At 41.8% G+C, this 17,193-nt stretch overlaps 1 protein-coding gene across 23 annotated transcripts in view; it reads left to right on the top strand.

Moving 5' to 3' along the window:
* SUCO (SUN domain containing ossification factor) overlaps positions 1–2,831 on the top strand; it is an 89,692-nt gene extending 86,861 nt beyond the window's left edge. For 10 of the 23 annotated variants that reach the window (XR_015143468.1, XR_015143461.1, XR_015143457.1 and 7 more), the window contains one exon: positions 801–2,831. Coding sequence is in view for 8 of the 23 variants with exons in the window: in XM_086344631.1 (XP_086200757.1) it covers positions 801–1,244 (444 nt within the window). In the remaining 15 variants the exon portion in view is untranslated. The remainder of the gene's footprint in view (positions 1–800) is intronic. The other 13 variants (XR_015143462.1, XR_015143458.1, XR_015143467.1 and 10 more) reach the window with 3 other exon arrangements.
* Positions 2,832–17,193: the final 14,362 nt, after the last annotated feature.

Raw genomic sequence — 17,193 nt, 5'->3', positions numbered from 1 at the left:
TTTTTAAGTGGGAAAACTGAAACTCAGAATTTGTATCTTCTTTAAATGACCTATTAAAGAGGTGGCAAAAATCAAAATATACTTAGACTTTTTTGGTTACAAGTGCGGGTTTTTCCCATTTTGCCTCTGAAAGTAAGTTGTACTCATTAGAGGTCCAGGTAGCTCAGTGGTAAAGAATCTGCCTGCCAATGCAGGAGACGCAGGTTCTATCCCTGGGTCTGGAAGATCCCTTGGAGAAGGAAATGGCCACCCACTACAGTATTCTTGCCTGGAAAATCTCATGGAGTGAGGAGTCCATGAGGTCACAAAGGAGTCAGACACAACTTAGCAACTAAGCAAACAACGTTTGTCTCTAGGCTGAAGAACTTGACCATTAAAACCAAATAGCCTAGGATTCAGTCCTAACTTGGCCACTTACTGCCATGTAACTTGGACAGGAAATCAAACTTATGAACCTTAGTTTTCTCATTTGGTAGTCAAGGACAAAATGCTCACCTTTCAGGGTTAGTAAGATACACATGAAAGCAACTGGAAGAATATATAGCACATAATAAGCATTCAGATACCTAATCTATATTCAGAGGTGACAGATAAATGAAGAATTTGGTTGAGTAGTATTACAAAGTGGAAAGCTAATTATGGCAGTATCTGTATAGAACATAACAGTATGTTTTGCTGTTTATAGCACTTCCACTTTCCACCAGGAGGTGGCACTTTACTCCAGTAGCTCAGCTCTCTGAATGTTTGATTAGGTACTGTCAGAGGTCTAATTCCTACCCTTTCTTTTACTTGTGTTAAAGAAGAAACGCTGCAAGTACAAAACTGAAAAAATTGAGACCATAAAGCCGGCTGATCCATTGCACCCTGTAGCCAACGGAGACATAAAAGGAAGAAAGCCTTTTACAAACCAGAGAGATTTTTCTAATATGGGAGAAGTTTATCACTCTTCTTATAAGGGTCCTCCATCTGAAGGAAGCTCAGAAACTTCATCACAGTCAGAAGAGTCTTATTTTTGTGGCATTTCAGCTTGCACAAGTCTGTGCAATGGACAGTCTCAAAAGACAAAAACTGAGAAGAGGGCTTTGAAACGAAGGCGATCTAAAGTCCAAGACCAAGGAAAATTGATAAAAACTTTAATACAGACTAAGTCAGGATCACTGCCGAGTCTGCATGACATAATCAAAGGAAACAAAGAGCTCACCGTGGGAACATTTGGTGTTACAGCAGTCTCGGGACATATCTAAAATTAATCAAACTTTTCATAGTGGAGACTTTTCCTTGTTGTTATTTGAAGAACAGTCTGTGGTATTTGAAGGGTATGGGGAGGGAGAACATATTAATGGGAAAAGTATTCAGAAATTATGATTTCTGCCTTTTTAAAAAGTAGGTGGGATTATGTCAATCTTGGTTAATGAGCTGCAGTTTTACAAGACTGCAAGGACAATGGTAGACATTTTATAAAGATGTTTTTTCACAGATTAATTAATTACTGGGACAAAAGTAATTTGGAAGCCCAGTTCCTTGGGTGGGATAGGAATGAAAGCCTAAACCTCTTCCTTTAGCTTTGTTCCTATTTCTTGCACCTTCCCATATTTATGTGCCTTTTGTCTATTTATAATGCCACTGGAAGAGGAGGAAGAACTTTTTCTGTCATTTGATTTCTTTTATAACTTTGTTAGTTTTTGAAGCTGCAAACACTACAAGGCTTTAAAGTGATCTGTGCCTGGCGTTCAGTAAAAATCAGTTAAGACAGTGTAAAGATCCTAAAGACTTGGCCAGGTAGACTTTTGTTTAGCAAACTCACCTGAAACAGACACTTGATGGAATTTTTAGGTCTATTCTTCTAGGTAAGTGGTGATACTTTTAATGCTATTTTCAGTTAACTTATTCACACTAGTTTCCTTTGGTTACTAATTCAGTGAGAGGAAAAAACAACTACGTGATTTTTTTTTTCTTCAAATGATTGGTATTTGCAAATAATTTTTTTTTCCTATAAATTCACGTGTTAAACACATTTAGCCACTTTTAAGGGTTTCCTTTAGCTATGGTACATTTTAAACATTCACAATAAGCACTAATCCTCTTGACTTTGAGATTGTTGTTTTCTCTTAAAAAAGGAAAATTTAAAAGTTTGTCCAGTGAGTCCAGGCCTCATAATCACTGCCTATGTACATATGCACAGAACCAGCTAGTGAGTTTGTCAAGCCTTGTCTAATTGGTCAAGTCTAAAGGGATTACTACTCCTTGGTGTTTGCTTTGTATTGGCTACAAATGTGCAGATATACATGTGTGTTGTCAATGTGTTTGTATTCATTTTGTCTCTTTTCTTTAAAAATAATTGGCAGTGACTTTGAATCAAATGATTTCTAAGTATGTGTTTATACAGTAATGGAGTAAAAGTGGAAAGTTTCTTTTTGAAAGGGAGAGAATTCACTGTTTTGTGTTGTAAAATTTAAGTTATAAGTTATTGAGCACTTTTAGTAATAACTTTTAAACTTGTCTAATACCTTATGGGGGTATTGTTCGTAATGTGACTTATTTAAAGCCTCTTTTGTTTGTTTAAGTTGCTGCTTTACGGTAACAATATGTTTTAGATGATTTACATTTTTTTCCAGTCTGTACAATTAGCCATTCAGAGCAAGAGGGCCTGATTGTATAGAAACCCATTGAAAAGAGGTCCAGATGAGAGCAGAGGTAGAGCAGGAAGTTACACCATCTGTGTGCAGCATCCAGGGTTGTGGAAAGAAGACTTTTAATAATATAACTACGGAGCTGTAGTGCCATTAGAAACTGTGAATTTCCAAATAAATCTGAACACTTGTCTTTATTAATCACTGGCTCTTCTGTTCTTTGAAGGAGAACTTACAAACTTAATACTCTGAACATAGATTCGTTTTTAAAATTAAAATTTTTTAAATTTTAAAAACGAATTTTTAAAATTAAATACAGCAGCATCTTGTTAAATATGTGATTACATTCCGCCAACTACAAACGGATTGAACTTTCACATAAATATTTTGTTCCCTATACAGTCAGAATTGCACCATTTCAAACACTGAAAGAGAGTTTTAAATATTCAGTGGGCTACACATATGTGCCTTCCTCTTACTAGGTGCCATCTCTAAGACTAATTTAAAATTTTTTACATATATAAATATAGCACATTTTACAATTTGGGGTTTGTTTTTCCTCTCTCAGATTATACTTACATGAAGGATAAAAGCAGAAAGTCTTGCCAATAATAGATTTGTGCCTGGTGAGAAGCAAATTATGTGTATGTGTGTGTATAAAATAGGCTTTCAATGTTCCTTGGTAATTAGCTTCATTTTATTTCTTCTGATATTAAGAAAAGCTTTAAAACAGTAAGAAGAAACCGAGGGATCTGTAAGAGCAAGAATACAAAGTAAAGAAGTCCTTTTAATTGGATTTTTTTTCAGATAGAGTTATAAAATTTGAGGAATGAAATCATTTTATTAAGTAAGCCTTGCACAGAAAGGTAGCAGTTCTCTATTCTCTGTCACTACACCCCCCACACTCCCATGTTGCACCCTGACCTTTGCCAATCAAGGATTTCTTTCTGCCTAGCAGCAGCTGTTTTCAGCACTGTATCGCCAGTCACTGTGCTTATTTTGCCACTTACTTACTTGCCAGTTTTTGATGTGCCCCTAATTTGAATATGTAAACTTGTCTGCATGAATATAAAGTAGATATAAATGTATATTTGTTACTCTAGTCAAACAAATTTAAAATCATAGTATAATAACCAACATGTCCATTTGGAATTGTTTTAATTCTCCATTTTATATAACAAAACCATGCAACAGAAGCATGAGACATCCCTCCAAACAATACAACAATGATGGCTTTCTTAAGCTCCCTTTACACCCTGATTTTTCTTATCCCATTCCCAAATCATTTTTCTTTCACTAAAAGGAAAGTTCTCTTTGCTGTAGGGGAGGGGAAAAGCTGACACTCTCCAAATAACATTTTCAGATAAACCTAATTTTTTGTTAGGGCAAAGACAGTGCTTCCTGTCTTTGTCCTTGACTTCCAAGAGTGGCTGAAAGATGGACTTCCCTTTTACCATTTCAACTCAACACCCTTAAAAGTCAACAGTTACAGGAGAGGAATCACGATGATGGAGGAGTAGGATGTGGACCTTACCTCCTCCCATAATACAGCAAAAGCACATCTACGAGTGGCATGATTCACACTGAACATCTACTGAATGCTGGCAGAAGACCTCAGACTTCCAAAAGGCAAAAAACCTTTCATGTAACAAGGTAGGACAAAAGAAGAAAGAGGGAGAAAGGAATTGGGACAGGACCTGCACCCTAGGGAGGGAGATGTGAAGGAAGAAAGGTTCCCCCATGCTGTGAAGTCCCCTCACCTGCAGGGAGATCAACTTAGATGGAGGGGGAGCTTCAGAGCCTTGGAGGAAGAGTGCAGCAACTGGTTACAGTGGAAGGACCTGCACAGATGGTTCACACCTCTGCCCTGTGTACCCTGGCTGACATGCTCATCTGTTGGTGTGGTGAGGCTAGGTGCCAAAGCTCGGGCTTCAGAGTCAGACCCAGAGAGAGAGGGATTGGCGGTGTAGAGACAGCCTGATGAGGCTGGAGAGTGGCGACTAATCGTGCACTCAGAGGAGGCCGGGGCCTGCCAGAGAGGCAAGACACCACTGTTGGGTAGGGGGGGTACGTTAGAAGAGGGGCAGGACCACCATAGGGGAGCTTTGTTTCCTGTACCTGGGCTCTCTGGCAACAAGACACCACCTAACATGAGCTCTGGGGGTAGGTGCAAGCTGCTGTCACTGCTACGGGCTCCAGAGATGGGCACAGGCCACTCCCATAACTAGGGACCCATGAGCAGGCACCAGTTGCTCTCCTTGGGAGTAGGCAGGCTGTCACTGCTACTGAGAAACACAGGAGCAAGTGCCAACTGCTAGCCTTGCTGTCCCGGGACATCATGGACCACTGCTGCCCCTGGGAGGCCTGGGAGGGGGTCCTGATCATGGTCCCTGCTTACTGGGAGTGTGCATGGGCCTTTGTGCATTGTGCTTGCACACCAAATACCAAGGCAATGGCAGCCAGCACACACTGCTGGAAAAGACAGCAAGCATCCAAACTAAAAGCAGTCCTTCAATTCCAGACAAGGTGGCAGGAGTAGAAGGACTTGAACTTCCCTCCTCTCATAAAAACACCAAAATCATAAGTAACTGCTTAAAGACCATTGACAAGAAAGACTGGAACCTACCAAAAAAGATACTTTACATCCAAAGATGAGGTCTCAATGTGATGGTAGGAGGGGCCCTTTGACTGTGTAAATCAAATCCCATACCTGGCAGTTGACCAACTCACAGACTAGAAAGTAATTTTATCACAGAGGTTCTCCCCATCAGGAGTGAGATCTGAGCCCCATATCAGTATCCCTAGCCTGAGGGCCTGGCATCAGGAGGAGCCCCCAGAGCATCAGCTTTGCAGGCCAGTGGGGCTTGAGTGCAGGAGCTCCACAGGACTGGGGGAAACAGAGACTCCACTCCTGGAGGGCACACACAAGATTTCACATGCACTGCGACCCAGGGCAAAGCAGTGACTCCATAGGAGCCAGAACTATATATATAGGGGCTTCCCTGGTAGCGCAGTGGTAATCTGCCCACCAGTCCTGGAGATGTGGGTTTGATCACTGGGTCAGAAAGATCCCCTGGAGAAAGAAATGGAAATCCACCTCAGTATTCTTCCCTGGGAATTCCTACGGACAGCGAGGCCTGGCAGGCCACAAAGAGTTGGACACAAGTTTGGCCTTGGAGTACAAAATGAAGCAGGGCAAAGGCTGTTTTGCCAAGAGAACACACTGGTCATAGCAAACACTCTCCCAACAACACAAGAGACTACACATGGATACCAACATATGGTCAACACCAGGTTGATTATATTCTTTACAACAGAATATGGAGAAGCTCTATACACTCAGCAAAAAAGCAAGAACAAGACCTGTGGAGCAGACTGTGGCTCAGATCATGAGCTTCTTATTGCAAAATTCAGGCTTAAACTGAAGAAAGTAGGGAAAATTCTGGGCCATTCAAGTATGACCTAAATCAGATCCCTTATACAGTGGGGGTGGTGAATAGAGTGCCTGAAGAACTATGAATGGAGGTTTGTAACTTATAGGAGGTGGTGACCAAACCATCCCAAAGAAAAAGAAATGCAAGAAGGCAAAGTGTTTGTCTGAGGAGGCTTTACAAATAGCTGAGAAAAGATCTGAAAGGCAAGGGTGAAGGGGAAAGATAAACCCACTTGAGTGCAAAGTCCCAGGGAATAGCAAGGAGAGATAAAGCCTTTCTAAGTGAACAGTGTAAAGAAATAGAGGAAAACAATAGAACAGGAAAGACCAGAGATCTCTTCAAGAAAATTGGAGATATCAAATGAACATGTCATTCAAGGATATGCACAATAAAGGACAGAAACAGTAAGGGCTTCACAGAAGCAGATGAGATTAAGAAGTAGCAGCAAGAATACCCAGCTGCAAAAAAACAATGACCCAGATAACCAAAATGGTGTGGTCACTCACTTAGAGTCAGACATCCTGGAGTGTGAAGTCAATTGGGCATTACTATGAACAAAGCTAATGGAGGTGATTCAATTCCATCTGAGTTATTTAAAATCCTAAAGGATGATACTGTTAACGTGCTGCACTCTATCTGTCAGCAAATTTGGAAAACAGCAGTGGCCACGGGACTGGAAAAGGTCAGTTTTCATTCCAGTCCCAAAGAAGGGCAATGCCAAAGAATGTTCAAACTACCATAAAATTAACTCTCATTTCCTATACTAGCATGGTAATGCTCTAAATCCTTCAAGCTAGGCTTCAGAAGTACATGAACTGATAGCTTCCAGATAGACGTACAAACTGGGTTTAGAAAATGCAGAGGAATCAGAGATCAAAATGTCAACATTCATTGGATCATAGAGTAAGCAAAGGAATTTCAGAAAAACACATACTGCTTCATTGACTACTCTAAAGCCTTTGACTGTGTAGATCACAACAAACTGTGGGAAACTCTTCAAGAGATGGGAATACCAGACCACCTTACCTGTCTCCTGAGAAACCTTTATGCAGATCAAGAAGCAACAGAATCAGACATGGAACAACAGACTAGTTCAAAATTGGGAAAAGAGTACATCAAGGCTGTGTATTGTCACCCTGTTTATTTAACTTATATGCAGAGTGCATCATGTGAAATGCTGGACTGGAGGAATCCAAGTTGGAATCAGAATTGCCAGGAGAAATATCAACAACCTCAGATATGCAGGTAACACCACCCTTATGACAGAAAGCAAAGAGAAACTAAAGAGTACTGTGATGAGGGTGAAAGAACAGAGTGAAAAAGTTGGCTTAAAACTCAACATTCTGAAAACTAAGATAATGGCATCTGGTCCCATCTCTTCATGGCAAATAGAAGGGGGGAAAGTGGGAAAAGTGACAGATGTTATTTTCTTAAAGACTCCAAAATCACTGTGGATGGTGACTGCAGCCATGAAATTAAAAGACGCTTACTTCTTGGAAGGAAAGCTATGACAAACTTAGTTCAGTTCAGTCGCTCAGTCGTGTCTGACTCTTTGCGACCCCATGAACCGCAGCATGCCAGGCCTCCCTGTCCATCAACAACTCCTGGAGTCCACCCAAATCCATGTCCATCGAGTCGGTGATACCATCCAACCATCTCATCCTCTGTCATCCCCTTCTCCTCCTGCCCTCAATCCTTCCCAGCATCAGGGTCTTTTTAAATGAGTCAACTCTTCGCATGAGGTGGCCAAAGAATTGGAGTTTCAGCCTCAACATCAGTCCTTCCAATGAACACCCAGGACTGATTTCCTTTAGGATGGACTGGTTGGATCTCCTTGTAGTCCAAGGGACTCCCAAGAGTCTTCTCCAACACCATGGTTCAAAAGCATCAATTCTTCGACATTCAGCTTTCTTTATAGTCCAACTCTCACATCCATACATGACCACTGGAAAAACCATAGCCTTGACTAGATGGACCTTTGTTGGCAAAGTAATGTCTCTGCTTTTGAATATGCTGTCTAGGTTGGTCATAACTTTCCTTCCAAGGAGTAAGCGTCTTTTAATTTCATGGCTGTAATCACCATCTGCAGTGATTTTAGAGCCAGAAAAATAAAGTCAGCCACTGTTTCCACTCTTTCCCCATCTATTTGCCATGAAGTGATGGGACCGGATGCCACCATCTTAGTTTTCTGAATGTTGAGCTTTAAGTCAACTTTTTCACTCTCCTCTTTCACTTTCATCAAGAGGCTCTTTAGTTCTTCTTCACTTTCTCTCATAAGGGTGGTGTCATCTGCATATCTGAGTTTATTGATATTTCTCAGCAATCTTGATTCCAGCTTGTGCTTCCTCCAGCCCAGCATGTTAAACTTAGACAGCATATTAAAAAGCCCAGGCATCACATTGCTCAACAAAGGTCTGTCTAGTCAAAGCTATAATTTTTCCAGTAGTCATGTACGGATGTGAGAATTGGACCAAAAAGAAGGCTGAGCACCAAAGAGATGATGCTTTCAAATTGTGGTGTGGGGGAAGACTCTTGAGAGTCACTTGGACTGCAAGGAGATCCAACCAGTCAATCCTAAAGGAAGTCAACCCTGAATATTCATTGGAAGGACTGATGGTGAAGTTGAAGCACCGATACTTTGGCCACCTGATGTGAAGAGCCAGCTTATTAGAAAAGACCCTGATGCTGGGAAAGATAGGGCAGGAGGGCAGGAGGAGAAGCGTACAGTAGAGGATGAGATGATTGGATAGCATCACCGACTCAATGGACGAGTTTGAGCAAGTTCCAATAAATAGTCCAGGACAGGAAAGCCTGGAGTCCTGTAGTCTGTGAGGTTGCAAAGAATCAGACATGACTGAGTGACTGAACATATATATATATAAAATATTATTTAGCCTTAAAAGAGAATGAAGTAATGCATTTTGCAGCAACATGGATGGACCTGGAGATTATCTAAGTGAAGAAAGTCAAACAGAGAAAGACAAACTGTGTGATAGCACTTAAATGCGAAATGTGAAAAATGATACAAGTAAACTATAGAAAACATAAGTAGAATCATGTAGACATAGAAAACATAGAAAACATAGAAAACATAGACACAGACATACAAGTAGACATAGAAAACCAGCTTATGGTTTCCAAAGGGGAAGTAGAGAGAGGGATAAACTGTGAATCTGGGATTAAGAAATGCACACTACTATACATAAAATAGATACACAAGGACCTACTGTATAGCACAGGGAGTTATATTCACTATTTCATAATATGAGAAGAGTATGAAAAAGAAATATATGTCTAACTGGATTATACACTACTTCATACACTATTATGAAACAAATACAACACAGCAAATCAACTATACTTAAGTAAAAAGAAAAAGGATGAGTCTTTCTTTCAAGAGATATTTTATTCAATGAGGTAAAATATTTTGTGATCATTATGTATTTGGGATGGACCACCACAACACTTAACTTTAAGGGGTAAGGAAGTTTGCACAATCCAATTCTAAGAACCAGGCAACATTCAGTAGAAATGAACAGTATTTTTATCACTGGTCACAAAAGGTCTGCTCTCCTCAGGAGCAGACAATCAGAATTCTTATCTATTATGGTTTATGGAGGAGCTATTCCACGTCAAGGTCAGGAGGGGTGGCGGTGAGGAGATACCCTCTTCCAAGGTAAGGAGCAGTGGCTGCGCTTTGCTGGAGCAGCCGTGAACAGATACCCCACGTCCAAGGTAAGAGAAACCCAAGTAAGACGGTAGGTGTTGCAAGAGGGCATCAGAGGGCAGACATACTGAAACATAATCACAGAAAACTAGTCAATCTAATCACACTAGGACCACAGCCTTGTCTAACTCAATGAAACTAAGCCATGCCCACGGGGACACCCAAGACAGGCGGGTCATGGTGGAGAGGTCTGACAGAATGTGGTCCACTGGAGAAGGGAATGGCAAACCACTTCAGTATTCTTGCCTTGAGAACCCCATGAACAGTATGAAAAGGCGAAATGATAGGATACTGAAAGAGGAACTCCCCAGGTCAGTAGGTGCCCAATATGCTACTGGAGATCAGTGGAGAAATAACTCCAGAAAGAATGAAGGGATGGAGCCAAAGCAAAAACAATACCCAGTTGTGGATGTGACTGGTGGCAGAAGCAAGGTCCAATGCTGTAAAGAGCAATATTGCATAGGAACCTGGAATGTCAGGTCCATGAATCAAGGCAAATTGGAAGTGGTCAAACAGGAGATGGCAAGAGTAAACGCGACATTCTAGGAATCAGTGAACTAAAATGGACTGGAATGGGTGAATTTAACTCAGTTGACCATTATATCTACTACTGCGGGCAGGAATCCCTCAGAAGAAATGGAGTGGCCATCATGGTCAACAAAAGAGTCTGAAACGTAGTACTTGGATGAAATCTCAAAAACAACAGAATGATCTCTGTTCATTTCCAAGAAAAACCATTCAATATCACAGTAATCCAAGTCTATGCCCCAACCAGTAACGCTGAAGAAGCTGAGGTTGAACGGTCCTATGAAGACCTACAAGACCTTTTATAGAACTAACACCCCAAAAAGATGTCCTTTTCATTATAGGGGACTGGAATGCAAAAGTAGGAAGTCAGGAAACACCTGGAATAACAGACAAATTTGGCCTTGGAATACGGAATGAAGCAGGGCAAAGACTAATAGAGTTTTGCCAAGAAAATGCACTGGTCATATCAAACACCCTCTTCCAACAACACAAGAGAAGACTCTGTACATGGACATCACCAGATGGTCAATACCGAAATCAGATTGATTATATTCTTTGCAGCCAAAGATGGAGAAGCTCTATACAGTCAACAAAAACAAGACCAGGAGCTGACTATGGCTCAGATCATGAACTCCTTATTGCCAAATTCAGTCTTAAATTGAAGAAAGTAGGTAAAATCACTAGACCATTCAGGTATGACCTAAATCAAATCCCTTATGATTATACAGTGGAAGTGAGAAATAGATTTAAGGGACTAGATCTGATAGAGTGCCTGTTGAACTATGGTCGGAGGTTCATGACATTGTACAGGAGACAGGGATCAAGACCATCCCCATGGAAAAGAAATGCAAAAAAGCAAAATGGCTGTCTGGGGAGGCCTTACAAATAGCTGTGAAAAGAAGAGAAGTGAAAAGCAAAGGAGAAAAGGAAAGATACAAGCATCTGAATGCAGAGTTCCAAAGAATAGCAAGAAGAGATAAGAAAGCCTTTCTCAGCGATCAATGCAAATAAATAGAGGAAAACAACAGAATGGGAAAGACTAGAGATCTCTTCAAGAAAATTAGAGATACCAAGGGAACATTTCATGCGAAGATGGGCTCAATAAAGGACAGAAATGGTGTAGACCTAACAGAAGCAGAAGATATTAAGAAGAGGTGGCTGGAATACACAGAAGAACTATACAAAAAAGATCTTCATGACCAAGATAATCATGATGGTGTGATCACTCACCTAGAGCCAGATATCCTGGAATGTGAAGTCAAGTGGGCCTTAGAAAGCATCACTACGAACAAAGCTAGTGGAGGTGATGGAATTCCAGTTGAGCTATTTCAAATCCTGAAAGATGATGCTGTGAAAGTGCTGCACTCAATATGCCAGCAAATTTGGAAAACTCAGCAGTGGCCACAGGACTGGAAAAGGTCAGTTTTCATCCCAATCCCAAAGAAAGGCAATGCCAAAGAATGCTCAAACTACGGCACAATTGCACTCATCTCACACGCTAGTAAAGTAATGCTCAGAATTCTCCAAGCCAGGCTTCAGCAATACGTGAACTGTGAACTTCCAGATGTCAAAGCTGGTTTTAGAAAAGGTAGAGGAACCAGAGATCAAATTGCCAACATCTGCTATATCATGGAAAAAGCAAGAGAGTTCCAGAAGAACATCTATTTCTGCTTTATTGACTATGCCAAAGCCTTTGACTGTGTGGATCACAATAAACTGTGGAAAATTCTGAAAGAAATGGGAATACCAGACCACCTGACCTGCCTCTTGAGAAACCTATATGCAGGTCAGGAAGCAACAGTTAGAACTGGACATGGAACAACAGACTGGTTCCAAAGAGGAAAAGGAGTACGTCAAGGCTGTATATTGTCACTCTGCTTATTTAACTTATATGCAGAGTACATCATGAGAAACGCTGGGCTGGAAGAAGCACAAGCTGGAATCAAGATTGCCAGGAGAAATATCAATAACCTCAAATATGCAGATGAGACCACCCTTATGGCAGAAAGTGAAGAGGAACTAAAAAGCCTCTTGATGAAAGTGAAAGTGGAGAGTGAAAAAGTTGGCTTAAAGCTCAACATTCAGAAAACTAAGATCATAGCATTTGGTCCCATCACTTCATGGGGAATAGATGGGGAAACAGTGCAAACAGTGTCAGACTTTATTTTTGGGGGCTCCAAAATCACTGCAGATGGTGACTGCAGCCATGAAATTAAAAGACATTTACTCCTTGGAAGAAAAGTTATGACCAACCTAGATAGCATATTCAAAAGCAGAGACATTACTTTGCCAACAAAGGTCCGTCTAGTCAAGGCTATGGTTTTTCCAGTGGTCATGTATGGATGTGAGAGTTGGACTGTGAAGAGGCTGAGCGCCACAGAATTGATGCTTTTGAACGGTGGTGTTGGAGAAGACTCTTGAGAGTCCCTTGGACTGCAAGGAGATCCAACCAGTCCATTCTGAAGGATTCAGCCCTGGGATTTTTTTGGAAGGAATGATGCTGAAGCTGAAACTCCAGTACTTTGGCCACCTCATTGGAAGAGTTGACTCATTGGAAAAGACTCTGATGCTGGGAGGGATTAGGGGCAGGAGGAGAAGGGGACAACAGAGGATGAGATGGCTGGATGTCATCACTGACTCAGTGGACATGAGTCTGAGTGAACTCCGGGAGTTGGTGATGGACAGGGAGGTCTGGCATGCTGCGATTCATGGGGTCACAAAGAGTCAGACGTGACTGAGGGACTAACTGAACTGAACTGATGGTTTATGGAACTTTAAAGAGTAAGTATAAAAATGACTCAAATCCCCACATGAAAAAGAATATTGATTTGAGGGAGTGTGAAATGTTAATGTGTCTTACATCAAAGAGGCTCAGCTTAAATATAACAACTAGTAACACAGCAGAGAGCGGAAATTGTGGCTCTTCTTTTCTCCCCCAAGAGTCTCTGATCTCCCCCTACAGCCTCAGAGCACCCTTCACATGAATCGCAAGAGCCTCACTAGGGTTTTGATCTGCATGTTTCTATGAATCCCAGAGTGACCAAGTTTATCAAATCACTCAGAAATACCTTAAATATTTATCACAGGGCCATATTGCCTATCCCAGGCTAACTCTGGCCATTGTTTGCCTCATTATGTGTGCTCTGTTGCTCAGTCATGTCCGATTCTGCGACCCCATGGACTGTAGCCCACCAGGCTGTTCTGTCCCTGGGATTACAGGCAAGAATACTGGGGTGGATTGCCATTTCCTCCTCCAGGGGACCCAGGGTTTGAACTAGCGTCTCTTGAGTCTCCTGCATTGACAGGTGGGTTCTTTACCACTAGTGCCACCTGGAAATCCCTGGCAATTGTTTGCCTAATTATAGTTAGAGCAAATAAAGAACTCTAGGCATTTTAGGGAGAAGGCAATGACACCCCACTCCAGTACTCTTGGCTGGAAAATCCCATGGATAGAGGAGCCTGGTAGGCTGAGGTCCATGGGGTCGCTAAGAGTCGGACACGACTGAGCGACTTCACTTTCACTTTCTTCCATTGGAAAGGGAAATGGCAACCCACTCCAGTGTTTTTGCCTGGAGAATCCCAGGGACAGGGGAACCTGGTGGGCTGTCGTCTATGGGGCACAGAGTCGGACATGACTGAAGTGACTTAGCAGCAGCAGCAGCAGGCATTTTAGAGTGGTGGTGTTTTTTTTTTAACTATAGTGTGGATCAGTTTAGAGCTATCTCTGACAGCTTCTCTGATGGCTCAGTGATAAAGAATTCACTTTGCAGTGCAGGAGATGTGGGTTTGGTCCCTGGGTTAGGAAGATCCTCTGGAGGAGGAAATGGCAAACCACTCCAGTACTCTTGCCTGGAAATCCTATGGACAGACGAGCCTGGCAGACTACAGTCCATGGGGTCGCAAAAGAGTCAGACACTGCTACACACACACACACACACACACACACACACACACACACAGTCAGCTGTTTGATTGTAAAAATAAGTGAGAGTCTGAACTGTAAACTGATTCAGAGACTATTATTTACAGTAAAGAAATGATCAATTCATCTATTTTTGAAAAATGGCTGTGAGTTTGTATTTCTATTCTGCAATATTCATGAAAGAGGAGTCACATAACTAAAAGACAATTAAATGAAATTTAAAGAAAAGATTTGTCCTCAAGATTGCCACTGGGGAACATTAATTACTAATATATTTCAACTTCCTATAAGAAGAATTACAGATGCAAACTTCCACTGGTAGTTAGATGAACTTATTTCCCCCTCATCACAAGTTTTGTAGGTCTAGGACTCTTTCTGTGGAATCAAGCAACTTAACTGATTTATTACCCTTAGTTCAAAAGGGATCCAACAGATGACCCTTTATTGCCTGACCCATTTCAAAACTTCCTATTCAAAACACTTTTCCTGAGTAATACAGCACGCAGTACTTTTTTAAAAACTTTTTTAATTTAAATAAATTTTTAATTTAATCAAATATATATCCAAAATAGTAACATTTCAGCGTGCCACCCAGTACTTGAAAATCCTCATAGACCGAGAATACATTCTCCTAATGTAAGGAGCCCTTTAGAAGGGCCAACCAAGCAGACCCAATCCAGGTGCTGCTGGGCTATGTCAAGTCTTGTCTCATTTTCTTTCATGGCATAGCCTCCGAAGAAGCGAAAGTCAGGTCCACCTGATCTCCTGCCTTAGTCTGGGCCTACTCCTGTCTCTCATGGGCACAGCTTGGACAAGTCCATGTGGGCATCCACCCACTTGCCTGCACACACACACGTGACTTCCATGAAACAAACCTCATAACTTTCAGAAGAAGACTGTGTATGTACTCATTTAGAAAAAGATGTTCTAACAACGTTTGTCCTTTCATGTATCCCTGTACTATTATTATTATAGTATAATGATAAAAATTTTCTTAGATATCTCTGTCTCCTCTCCCTCACTAGAACTGTGAGGTTTCTGAGATTACATACTTAAAAGGATATGCCTTCTTCAGTTATGTCTTAACTCAGGTATTCCTAGTTAAAGTCTGTCTAAAACATCATTTGGGTTACTTTGTAATTTTGAAGCTTCCCCAAGAAAAAATGCTGAGGCCTCAGATGGGGCTGTTTTAAGACAGTCCCTTAACTTAGGAACTTCAGTCTAGTAAGCAGGGGTTGACAAGAGAAACGCAGAGAGACAGCCATTAATAGTATATCATGTTTAAGTGCTCTAGTTAGAGGAACACAGAGGGTGTACCACTGTCTGGGCAGAACAGATTTCAGAGAGAAACTGAATGAATAGGAGTTTCCCAGGCAATGGAAGCAGTGGTGGTAGACATTGTTGGGCAAGGGTAGGATTTGAGACTACCCTGAATGGCCATCAGAGGGCATTTTACCCACAAAAAGCCCTGAAAAGCTCAGAGGCATAAGGCACATTGAGCTTCATGACCATAGCTGGTCACTAACCAGATGGACTTCAGTTTCTCTCCCAAGGCAAAGATCATCAGATTCTTACCTCTCATCTTGGGCTTTCTCTTATTATATGAAGATGCCATTATTGAAACACCACATGAGTTTTTCTGCTTATGGAGATTAATTAGTAGGTGTGGGGCCTCCAAATATTATCTCTTCTCTGTTGTTACCAAACCAAACTTGGGTCTGCTTGCCTGTGACAGTAAAGCCAGTCTCCAGACACCAGGTTGTGGGGAAAGAAAGTAAAGCATTGGTTGCAGGGTGCCAAGTAGGGAGTTCGGAACAGCTAGTGCTCAAAACCTCTTTGGTGGCTCAGACGGTAAAGAATCTGCCTGCAATGCAGGAGACTCGGGTTCGATCCCTGGTTTGGGAAGATCCCCTGGAGACGAGAATGGCAACCCACTCCAGTATTCTTGCCTGGAGAATCCCATGGGCCAAGGAGTCTGGCAGGGTGCAGTCCATGGGGTAATAAGAGTTGGAGATGGCTGAGCAACTTTCACTTCACTTCACTTCAGTGCTCAAAAAGCTTGAATTCCCCAGTGGATTTCAGCAAGGCATTTTGCATCTCAGGGCATGGGATCAGCTCATAGACAATTCTCTGATTGGTTGATGGTGAGGTAATAGGGTGGAGTCACATCGTTAATCCTCAGGCTCCAGTATGTCAGAGCCTCTGTGCTCCTGAGTATCAAGTAATTTCTGCCATTTGGTGGTAGATTTTCCCTGGGTTGGAAAGATCCCCTGAAGAAGGGAATGCGACCCACTCCAATATTCTTGCCAGGAGAATTCTATGGACAGAGGAGCCCGGCGGGCTACAGTCTGTGGGGTCACAAAGAGTCAGACCAACTGAACAACTAACGCTTTCACTTTGGCATCTGTAAAACAACTTGGGAAATGTGCATCAGATACTGTTATCTAGATACTTGCAAGAGGAGCTAAAGCAGAGGACATGGGATCCCCCATAGGGTCCCGCTCAGTTACGTTGAGACTGGAGGCTTATGTTTAAGATAATGGCCAACAGGGATTAAGAAAGTAGCCTTTGCTGTGATTATGGAACCTTACAGGTCCTTTCTATTCTGGGCTAATCCGCTGAATTAATTTATAGATCTATAATCTGTGACACTTTAGGAATTTTTAATCTCTTTCAGGCACGGAGTGGGGAAAAGTGTCACTTCCTCATTTTCTTCATTGCATTTCTCCATGAAGGACATAGAAAAAAATTCCCAAGTCAAATAAGAGAAAAATCTAAATTTTAAAATTGGCATGTGCTGTGCTCAGTTGCAGAGAAGGCAATGGCACCCCATTCCAGTACTCTTGCCTGGAAAATCCCATGGATGGAGGAGCCTGGTGGGCTACAGTCCATGGGGTTGCTAAGAGTCGGACACGGCTAAGTGACTTCACTTTCACTTTTCACTTTCATGCA

Source organism: Bos grunniens, chromosome 16 (genome assembly GCF_055505025.1).
Source record: "Bos grunniens cultivar Pamir isolate PY7600 chromosome 16, Bosgru_T2T1.0, whole genome shotgun sequence".
NCBI lineage: Eukaryota > Metazoa > Chordata > Mammalia > Artiodactyla > Bovidae > Bos > Bos grunniens.
Note: the sequence above shows the minus strand (reverse complement) of the source record. Positions and strands in the feature narration are given on the sequence as shown.